This window comes from Pungitius pungitius, chromosome 12 (assembly GCF_949316345.1).
Source record: "Pungitius pungitius chromosome 12, fPunPun2.1, whole genome shotgun sequence".
Classification (NCBI taxonomy): Eukaryota; Metazoa; Chordata; class Actinopteri; order Perciformes; family Gasterosteidae; genus Pungitius; species Pungitius pungitius.
The window spans coordinates 20,160,958-20,172,624 of NC_084911.1; the positions used below are offsets into that span (position 1 = coordinate 20,160,958).

At 37.5% G+C, this 11,667-nt stretch overlaps 1 protein-coding gene across 4 annotated transcripts; it reads left to right on the top strand.

Moving 5' to 3' along the window:
* The first annotated feature begins 160 nt into the window (after positions 1 to 160).
* On the top strand, positions 161 to 11,342 carry LOC119219927 (interferon-induced very large GTPase 1-like). 4 transcript variants are annotated; one of them, XM_062565769.1, is made up of 9 exons: positions 161 to 277; positions 2,095 to 2,198; positions 2,291 to 2,325; positions 2,689 to 2,797; positions 3,065 to 3,664; positions 4,032 to 4,072; positions 4,875 to 4,953; positions 5,061 to 5,113; positions 5,198 to 11,342. In XM_062565769.1, the coding sequence occupies exons 2-9, from the start codon at positions 2,114 to 2,116 to the stop codon at positions 10,076 to 10,078; spliced, it is 5,883 nt and encodes a 1,960-aa protein (XP_062421753.1). In that variant the 5' UTR covers positions 161 to 277; positions 2,095 to 2,113; the 3' UTR covers positions 10,079 to 11,342. The 4 variants fall into 4 exon arrangements, with proteins under 4 accessions (XP_062421753.1, XP_037331338.2, XP_062421754.1 ...); XM_037475441.2 differs by having other exon boundaries at positions 5,079 to 5,113; XM_062565770.1 differs by having other exon boundaries at positions 4,032 to 4,066.
* The last annotated feature ends 325 nt before the right edge of the window (positions 11,343 to 11,667 follow it).

Consider the following 11,667-nt stretch of genomic DNA (forward strand, 5'->3'; position numbering starts at 1 on the left):
CATTTACACCATTTTCCTTGAAGTCACATGGTTTTATTGTTTATTACAGGCCAGTTAGTATTTATCTTTAAAATTTCACATCACTGATTAACCATCAAACTGCCTGCAGAGCTCTCAGATTGTTATCGAATCACATCACTTTTGTTTAAAAGCAGGGGGAGGGGCTTGTAAACACTGTCCATACTTATTCAGAAAGAGTTCAGCCTCCTGATTTCTTTCTGAATAAACAGGACTTGCACACTGACATCACATCCACACCTCCTCAAACCGTGCAAAGGTAAGACGACACACTTCTAATGAGCTCCTGGGTTTTCTAAAATACGTTGGGCCTCATTCACCAACAGTTAAATAGTGTTTGAGTATTGTTTTAATTATTTTTGATGTATTTTGGGAATTACTGAGTTGTGGTTGTACTGGAAAATGGACTCAAGTTAACAGAGAACGTTTGCAGCTGTAACTTCACACCCAGATCACCAATGTTGATACAAGTGAATGAATTCAGGTCAGTCATGGCAACTGAGATGACAATGATCATTCATATATTATTATTATTATTCTTTCTCCTGTTGTGACTATTGTAATTCTGCCTTAGCAAAACTTCCCAACTGACCTGCAGGGGGTGTAAAATGCTGCTGCCACGTCCTTTTATATCCAAAGACTGATTTGAAACACACAGCTGAGTAACTGGAGATTTTGTCAGACTTGGAAAATACATTTGCAGAATTTCATCTGTAGTCTTTGAATAAACACAGAACAATGTTGAGCCACAGGAGGGAGCCTGAATGTTTTAACTACAGTATAATGTGTAATGCTTGATTAATGCAAAATGCAAAAAGGGAACGTTCATTTTACACTTAAATTGTCCCTTTTTAGATAAGACAGAGATTGAATTGGGTTGCAATAGTTTGTGTGAAAAAAGTGATTTCCCATCAAGTTTTGAATCCAGTTCACAATGCTGTTAATCATGTTTAGACATTCATATCAGGACCTGTGAGTCTCACTGCAGTTTTCCTCTAAGTCACATGCTTTGTTGTGAAAAAGCTCTCTCATGTTCACTTTAACTTTTTTTTTTATTATGCAGAATATTAGGACACTATCACTATAATATCTCCTTTTGTCATGGTTTAAAAGAACTCTTCAGCTCAACACATCGTGCCTAATTTGTTAAGGGTAAAGGACAGAGCTACTGATCATGTTGAGATATTAGTGTAAAACAAAACATTGATTAATTCATTTTTTTAAGAAAATACATAGTCCTTCAGCTTGGATTACATTACATTACATGTCATTTAGCTGACGCTTTTATCCAAAGTGACTTACAATAAATGCATTTCAACCGTAGAAATACAAACTTAAAAGAACAAGAAACAACAAAGTGCAATTCCTTCAAATAAGCCGTTTTACAATTTGTGGTATATAAGAGCCAATACTTATATATAAGTACAATTTAACTGCTACAATTTGTTAGGGTTTTTAGTGTTTTCTTCAGATGGGTTAAGGGTGGGCTTCTTCAGGAGTGGGTTCACTCTTGCTTCCTTCAGAGAGTTAGGAAAACAACCAGATAACGGGGGGAGGACGGGGGGTTAGGGAAGATGGAAAATAGTTTTTTGCGGTTAGAAAATGAGGACTGATCATCAAGTTGTTTATTTTTACTCCATGTCCTTTCCGATGCTCGCAGAGTGGCTCTCATGGCACGCACCGGTTCAGACAGTCACAGAGCTGGAGGGGATTTACCGGCCTGTCGTGTTGTAAGAGGACAGACAGATTTGAGGACAGAGTTTTCGCGAGAGTCTCTGCGGCGGCGTTCAGATGTAAGAGTGAGAAAGACCCAGTTGACGGGACAGCCGATAGAACAGAGGAGGCCAGAGAGGAGGGAGAGAGTGAGCGAATGGTGCGGCGAACAGGTACACAGTCAGTTGATGGGGTGGGGTCATTAGAGAGAGCGGAAGAGACCAGGAGATGAAGAAGTGATCAGTGACGTGAAGTGGAGTTACAGTGAGGTTAGTGGTAGAGCAGTTTCTAGTGATGGTGATACTCATGCAGAATTTATTATTATAGTATATTTCTAACTGATTTTGTCTTACAACCCTATAGAGCATGAAGAACCGATGAGATGGAAGAGCAATGCAGTGACAATAAGATAGCTGAAACAGAGTCTGAAGCCAAATTGGTGTCACCATCTGGGACAGACGAAAGAGGTACTGTAATTCGAAACTTAACTTTACTTAACTGAACAAATAATGCATTTTTTTGACGATGTGTATTCCACTATTTCAACATGATTGTGCAGTGGAGGAGTTAGAAGAGAGTGCAGCTGAAAACAAGGTAAAATAAAGTAATTTCATCTTCATTAGTTATCATCACTATTCAACTTTATTTGTTATATAACAGTAATTCCATTTTTACCTGCCACCAGCAGCTTTAAATTGCAATGCCTTATGGGTAATTCTCCAGATGCTGACTTACAGACAGGGCTCATAAAGCGCTCATAATGCGAGACCTGACTTTTTACTTTTAATTGATGGTTTATTGTTTTCATAAATGGTACAACACTGTTATTGTATCTTCAAGTTTAAAATTTTGTGTAGTTTTCTTGTCTCTGGGTGGAAAATATACTCCTCAGATCAAGATCACACAATATTGTGATCTCAATTGGAAACGGAATAATTTTTTTTCTTTTCTTTTCAGGTTAATTTGGGTAATGAAGGCGGTGAAGCTCAACAATCCGAGAATAATGATGAAAGCACAGGAACAGAGATGCTTGCATTTGTGGAACCGTCTTTGTCAAATCAGAAAGGTAATATTTTATATTGAATTGATTTTATAGCAACAGATTTTACTCAAAGAAAAAAAATAACAAGAAATTAAAAAACTTGCAAAAAATCTTTGACATTCACAATGAAAGATTACAAATCTTCAACAGGAGAAAATGAGTTTTATTTCATGAAAACACACTGGACGACTAACATTCTAAGTCTAATATTTACACTTTAAAGTAATTCCAAATGTTTTTATAATGAATGCTGCAGTAAAGCATGGGGATATTTCTGTTTATTTGTTTCAGTGACGCCGGATCTCACACTAGTGTTAATCGGGGAAGCAAATTCCATTGAGATTGGACAAAAAAACATCTTACTTGACCACGATGGGCAAACAAATGTGGAACCGTTTTCAACCAAACTGTATGATTTGTGTGGTCGGCATATCTCTGTCATTAACCTGCTTGGTCCACCAAACATTGATGAGTTCCCTTCAAATCAAGATATTCATGCCTTTCTCATGCTGATACCAAATGGCCAGCATAACAGTCATTATAATTCAGGAGTGCAGTGGTTAGAAAAAACTTTTGGGAAAGGATTGATGGCTCATGTAATGACAGTTGTGACTCATGGGTCAGATGAAAAATGTGAAGGTGCACTAACAGAGCTGACAGGAAACAGCAGTTTGGTTGAAAAAGGATACCACACCTGCAACAGATGTATGATGGATGAACGAGAGATAATAGCTCTGCTGGAACAAGTAGACGCCATGGTCTCTGAAAATGGTCCCTACTGCCACAGTGGTGTGATGTGTGATGAAAATAAAGGGAATAAAGAACACATGGACCACCAATCCCACAAGGAAGAAAGGATGGATCCCTCATTGTGTCAGCAAAGGCAAACAGGTAAGATTCTAATGTCGGCATTTATCAATTAAACCTGCACTACCATTTAAAGATGGACATGCTACTGAATTGAATGAGTTGTAGGTTATTAATCATTTCTACCAGATATCTGAAAGAGTGTTTTTGGGATCAAGATTTACATGTGGCAATGTTAACACTCAGGCCATACAATGTTTGTATAGACATTGTTCATATTTGTTATTATTATCCCTTTAATCAGTTAATCAGTCCCCTGTAATTGTGCCCCCTTCAGCCCAGGTACTATTACCTCAGCAAAAAATGAATTTAAAATAATGAAAATGGTTAGCTAATCCACTGATGTTTTTTTAAACCTAAACAATTGTGTCTTTCTTACATTATCTTGCAGAAGAAGATATTGAGAATAATGCAACTGCAATCAAGGTAAAGGTATGATTTGTTAATTTGTTAGTGATCATCAATATGGAGCAGCATTTGTTAATTTAATTTGTTAAAAGTACCCACATTTAAATTAGATGACAATGTAAGTCACTCACTTCATTTACTGTATGATATTTAACATTAATATGAAAACCAGTTTTGTTGTCCATTTGGATGACTTTAAATTTAATATTTTTTTGTGCCAGTTTGAACTTGAACATACACTGTAAAAACGAATTTTGGAAGGTAGTAATTAACACCCATGCAAATCGTTTAGATTTTACTCTAAGTAAAGCAAATAAATGTATAATTATGGGTTCCAACCACATCATTAGACACAAACTGATGGCATGAAGAAGAGTTAAAGCCCCGTTATTATTAGACATGGCTACAATCCGGTCACCATGCTGCCGACAAGCCCAAGTTGTGTTGGGTGCTCGCTCCTTTTGCTTGATGCATGCTCCTGATCTTGAATCTAGAATCAATTACTTTTCCTTAGGTTCCCGGATGTTGCGGATTCTTTGCGGTTTAATTTTTTCCAGTTAAATATTTTAACGTTGAATTATTTGCGGTTGAATTTAAATATATATTATATCTTAAAGTTGAAAAACATTCAGATACATAATTTCAATACATAAATATTCAGTGCAAGAAATTGCAAAATCCGATGACACAGATTTACACAAATTTGATAATGGCTCTTTGGTCAAAGGTGTCCAAAAAGCTATTAGTACCACAAACACTCCAAAAACCTAAGTGGACAATTAAAGGTTGGTTAATTGATGTTGAGTAAAATTATTTGTTTTCTCAGTGTGATCCAGTGAAAAGACCCGCTGATGTTGAACTGACTTCTGACATAAGGTCTGAACAATCTGTTGCAACTAAGAAAGGTAATAATTTAATGAATAGTACCATGGGAACAGAAATAAATAATCGCTTAAAGCGAACATAATCAATATAAACAAAAACATATAAGTTTGTTTGTTTTATAATACAGTTTATTACTCTACATCAGGTACTTTTATGGATATGAGCAGGAACATGGATATGGTAAGAATCTCCCAATTTAATCTTTATTGCTTTTTATCCTAATGTGGTTATGATTTTCTAATTAAAATATTGACTTATCTTCAGAAGTCAGAGGAGTTTTCTGACAGAATCAACAGGAAGTTACACTATCAAAAACTGCTTGGAAGACTTCACCTTGAAGAAGAAATTGAGAAAAAGTTGTCACCGGCTAATTTCTTAAAATTAGGTCCACCTATGAAAAAGGACATTAACGTATCTGAAAAAGATGTGGCCTATACTTTTCTCCAGAGGTTGATGATGTTAGACTACAGAGCCAGATATGTTCCTATCAAGAAAGAAAATCCAGAGCTAAACAGTCCCAACCCTGATCAAAATTTCACTGTGGGTACTGACGATGATGACTTGGATGACTTTTTCAGCAACAATAGTGACTTTGATCAATCTAATCTCAAGACTCACGTGCATCCCATGGATGTTCAGATGGCAGTTTTTCACTGCTCAGACAGCTTTTTTAAGCAGAACATGATAACAAAGCTCTCCCAGTGTCAGTACGCCTTACCTTTGCTTGTTCCTGACCCAGTAACAATGGATATTGAATGTCCTCTGTGGACATTCAAACAAATAAGAAAAACATGGAAGATAACTGAGATGAAAGATGACACAAACACGGTCACCATGAAGAGTATGCCCATCTGCAAAGCTGAGACACCCATGGTCTCATTTCTCCGCTTGGGTTCACCTTCTCTGTCTAAATCTCAGCTGATGAACACTTTGATCAACGAGCGTCACAACACCTTCTTCCACAGAAACTGCCCAGGTAGCACCAAGTCTCGCCACCTGATGGATGGTGTTGCAGAGATTGCCTGGTACTGCCCCGCTGGGAAACCCAACGATGCCTTCACTGACTGCATCGCCTTCTGTAATCTTCATGGTGATGCCCTGTCATTTGAAAAACAGTGTGAAATACTGACTGACAAATCTTCAGTCAATGTGGTACTTGTACCAACTCTGGAAAAAAATGATAAAATCAGTGCAGTGATCTCTGCCCTTTACAAGTTTGACAGACCTCTCATTTGTCTCATAGCTGATAGCGATCGTGTTGGGGTTGAAAAGAAAAAGGGAAAATACAAAATGGGTTTAAACAACAGAAGCCAGTCAGAAGTTTCTGAAGAACTGAGAGAAATCATTGGGAAGATTTTGTCTGGATCTCATTCATTCTTCCAGCTTGAATCTATGAATGACGTTTCTGGAATCAAAGTGGATGAAGAAGACGCAGTCTGCCAAAAAGGGAAATCTGCTGCAATGAAAATTGTGGAATTGCTTAAGGGAATTGAAGTTTCAAAGATCAAAGACACATATCTCCCTTGTCAAGGTCAACTGTGGAAGGAATGGAGCAAAATCCACAAAGAACTGTATCGCCTCAAAGGAAACATTGAGGACGACAAAGTTCAAAAGCAACAGAAACTGTTGAAAAAACGACAAGAACAAGTCAATGTTTCCTTCAGTAAACCTCTGAAAATGTTCATTGAAAGTCTCTCAACTTTGTCAGGAAATGAAAAAGATTACTTCTTGAAATGGATTCAGATCTTAATAGATGCCCTCTCCACAGATGACCTCTCTTTAATTCTCCAAACCTATGATACAAAGTGGGCTGAGGTCTTGGCCTTGAAGAAAAAGAAGCATGACAAGACTGAACTTCTGAAGCATGACAAGACAGAACTTCTGAAAGAAAAGCAAACTGAGCTTGATAAAATATCAACAAAATTACAGTCAGCCACTTTTGGCTTGGAGCACATCTTCAGAGAAATGGGACAGATCTATGAAGCCCATGCATCTCTGCAGAAACCCACAAAGAGGGGACCGACTGACTGGTCTAAATACCCTGAGCTGGCTGCAGAGCTGATGGTATCAGGACACCCAATGGAGCTGATGGATGGTGATGCAGGTCATGTACCTCTAACGTGGATCTCCAGTCTTTTAGAGGAAGTCATCAAGAAACTAGGTGACAAGAGAGTCTTTGTTCTGTCAGTGTTAGGCATACAAAGCAGTGGAAAATCAACAATGCTGAACGCCATGTTTGGGCTCCAGTTTGCAGTGAGTGCTGGCAGGTGCACCAAAGGTGCCTTCATGCAGCTGGTCGAAGTGTCCGAGGAGATAAAGAAAAACTTTAAGTTTGACTACGTGCTAGTGGTGGACACTGAAGGACTGCGTGCTCTTGAGTTGGAAGGTAACGCCACTCTTCATCACGACAATGAACTGGCAACATTTGTTGTTGGTCTGGGTAACATGACACTGATCAACATCTTTGGAGAGAATCCAGCTGAGATGCAAGATGTTCTGCAGATTGTTGTTCAGGCTTTCATGAGGATGAAGAAGATTAAACTTTCCCCAAGTTGTGTGTTTGTTCACCAGAATGTTACAGATATTGGTGCTGCAGAGAAAAACATGGATGGAAAGAGACGGCTGCAAGAAAAACTGGACGACATGGCCAAACTAGCAGCCAAAGAAGAGGTTTGTGATGCAGAGTTCTTCAGTGACGTCATTGCATTTGATGTGCAGAAAGATGTGAAATACTTTGCCCAGCTTTGGGAGGGAAGTCCACCTATGGCTCCTCCGAATCCAGGTTATAGTGAGAGTGTCCAAGAGCTGAAGACCATCATCCTCTCCAAAGCCAAAGAGTGTGCTGGGATCCCTCTCTCACAGTTCAGAAGCAAAATTCAAGATCTGTGGAAAGCCCTGATGAACGAACAGTTTGTTTTCAGCTTCAAAAACACACTTGAAATTGCAGTGTATAGAAAACTTGAGAAAGAGTATGGGAACTGGACATGGAAACTGAGAAGCAACATGCTGACCATTGAGAACGAGCTTCACACCAAAATTCAAAATAGAAAACTTGACACAGTTGAAGTCAATTACCTTCATCAAGAGTTGAACAAAACCTATGAAGAAATCCAAAAAGAAATGACAAAATACTTTGATGATGACAGAGACAAAGACATGTTGGTTCAGTGGCGAGGACGATTTGAAGACAAAATCAAAGACTTTCGTAATGAACTAGTGAAAGGAGTGAAAAGAAAACTGGATGAAGTCATCCAACAGAAAAAGGCTTGTAAAAAGCTTGATGATAAGAAGACAGAGTTTGAGAACAACCTGCTACAAAAGAGCAAAGAACTCGCTCATAAGTTGAAGGACCAGGCAAAAAATGAACAGGAACTTGAAAAGCAGTTCAATTCTGTCTGGAGTGGCTTAGTTAGACAACTAACTGCAGATACAAAACCTATTGAGGACATGAACTATGATGAAGATCAGTCAACTGTCCTTCAGGACCTAGGTTTTGAATGGTCTCTTGTTAACGACAGCAAAACTAGTGGTGAGTACAAAAACATTTCAGAGGTTAGTGATTACATTCATTATGTGTCCCTCACAAAGCACAACGATTTGTCAGGTACAAGCCAACAATCTCAAGCTAATGACGAAAAAAACACCAAAGGGCAAGGATATCATATTGTGTCCACTCTCTGGGGGGGTTTCAAAAGAATTTTTAATTCTGTGCCGACACAACAAATGAAACCACTTACATCAAATAGTGATTTACCATATGACGAACAGAAACAGATCAGATCCCTGATTGACGATGTTGAAAAACAGACCATTAACCTAATCAAGCAAAAACCTGTTGCTTCAAGAGGCTACAGTTTAACGTATCTGCAAGAAGCTGCCAACAACGTAAAAGAAAAAGTGACTGAATTTGAATCAAAAAAGAAATTTGCTCTAAAGAAGGAGTTCACAGTCGATCTCTTGCTGTATGTGTTTCACAGAGCATGGACGTGGCTTTCAGAATCCCACAAGGAGTTCAAAATGAACAATGATGCACATTCTTATGTAGACAGCAAGAAAATGCAATATTACAGAGTTTTCCAAAACTTCTGCAAAGGAAGCTCATCAGCTGTTGTGCTTGGAGAACTGATCTGTGACAAGCTGAAGAGTTCTACTGTTGAGGCCGTCTGTAACAACACTGCCATTGATCTCGCTGGAGAGATGAGGTGCAATTTCCCAGCATTCAACGGGAACAGGTTGAACTTGGAGAAACATGTGTTGAAATCACTTGCTGAGAAAGAGAACTTTGATGGCTTCATCACCTACAAACGACACCCAAGGAGGCAGGTAGAGGAATTCATAAGAGAGGAAGTACAAAAATACATCTTCACAGACAACAAATATAAATCCCTGAATATACTCAAGAAAAATGTTGATGACATCAAAAATCTTGTGAGTCAAGCTTTACATGATGCAACAGAGAAAGTCAAAATCCACAATGGAGACCCAGACATTTGGATGGAGAAATTTTCTAGTTTGCTTAAAGATAAGTTAACATTTGACAACATCTGTTGCCAAAACTTCAGTGACTTAAACAGTTTTGACTTTCTCAAAGAAGAGATAGAGAAAGGTCTTGAATCCATTGTAAAGGAGCTCAGAAGCCTCTCACTGGATGAAATGGACAAATTCAGGATGAAGCCTGATCAAATCCTCATTGATCAGCTTTGTAACTGCTGCTGGGTAAAGTGTCCATTCTGTGCAGCTGTTTGTACCAACACACTGGAAGATCACAGTCCTGACAAACACAACGTCCCTTTCCATCGCCCCTCTGGGATTACAGGATTTCACACTAGAGGCACAGAGAACTTGGTCATTGATTTCTGTACAACATTAGTTGCTAGTGACAGACATTTCTATCCCAGTCATGATAAAGAGAACAGAATACCTTACAAAGAGTATCACACAGCTGGGGAGAAATATGCTTCATGGAAGATTACTCCTGATGAGTCTAAACTGACATACTGGAAATGGTTTGTATGTCGATTTCAAAAGCAACTGGAGGACCACAACAAACGAAAATTCCAGGGCAGAGGAGCGATTCCCAGTGATTGGCGAAATTACAAAAAACAAGAAGCTATTGACAGTCTGGATGAAATGTACATTTTGTGACGTGTCAACGTGTGAGTGAGTCAGAAAAAGAACACAACCTCATCCTAGCAACAAAAGATTGAAGTGTCTTATTTGTCGAAATTGGGATTTAATGGAAGTTTTGCATCGATAGCAATACCGAGAGTATGCTACAGTCTTTCATTCATCATTCATTCATCATTAATATTTAAATTAGTGAACACTTACAAAGTGTGTCGCTGAACAACATTAGTGCCAAACAAGTAGTAGGAATACCTGAAACTCCTGAAGCAACAAATCTAAATGTCTGCAAATTACAAATGACGTGTTTGTTTGTAATTAAAGGATGCAGACAGACCATATTCATTAGAAGTCATAATTTTCTTTTAGATAATATCGTTGTATTCATTTTTTTACCTACTTATTTAAAGGAAAACATGTTTAATCCAGGAATGAAGGTGTTTCTAAATTCTAAAGTATTATGGAGACATTTTCACTCTAGAAAGGGGAATGCAATGTATGACTGACTTTTTAGATTTTATTTCAATGTGAAAATGTTATTTAACAGACATGACATGAAACTGCTGAGTTATTTGCTTTTGTAAACAAGTTTATTAGTGTGTAAAACTGCTCCTATCAGGAGGATTTATGTCATTTATAAAAAGATTTGCATCTTGTAATCACCTATATGTGTAGATTATGGGTTGTGTTTTAGTTTAATTATCACACAATAAGAAATGGCAACCATTAGTGGATTTAATTGTTAATACGTATATAATACATGTCTCATTAAATGCATCATGACGGGAAACACAAGTTTTGATAAAAGTTGGACAATGCATTTCTCTGTTGTTTTTGCAAAGTTTAAATAAGATAAATATAAAAAATGATTGATCTACCATAAGTGATAGGAAGGATCATAGGGTGGATGTTGAGAAATTGAATACAGTTGATCAATTATTAATGAATTAATGAAGCGTTGTCAGAGTCCACACACTTTGATTATAAATATATTTAAATAAATATAAATGTATTTTTACACAAACAATTTCAATCCAACCTTTATTTTGTTGAGTTTGTTTGTTGACAAATTTATGAAAAATATTTTATCTTTCTCAAGTAGTGTTCAAGAAGTTTTACTATCATTGATTTTTTCATAAATACAGATGTATATTTTACTTATTACTATTGCCCTTGTTGGCTTTAGTTTTGTTGTTTGCTTAAATGGAATCTGAGTATGTTGATAGATAATGATAAATCAATCTTTGTATTGTCTTTTATTGTAATAAATATAACCTTCAGTCGTTGGAGTTGTCTTTTTAGAAAAGTCTTTTCTATTATTATGAGCAAATTAAGAGAACCAGTTTAGCCCAGTTCACACAATCCAAAATCACAAATACTGTGAAACTTTCGTCTATTTTTATATTTAGTGATAGAATTATTCCTGATATCAAAAGACCATGTCAATTTTAATCATATTTTGATTTGGGGTTGACCATTCAATTGGTGTCCAGGTGTCTTGGTGATTACTCACACCTTCCCTGTGCTCCGACCCTCTATAAGCTGCATAGATCCTGCAGTCTTTGTTCCTCCTCCAGAGGAATGCGCTGCACCCTCTATGACAAGTGAGA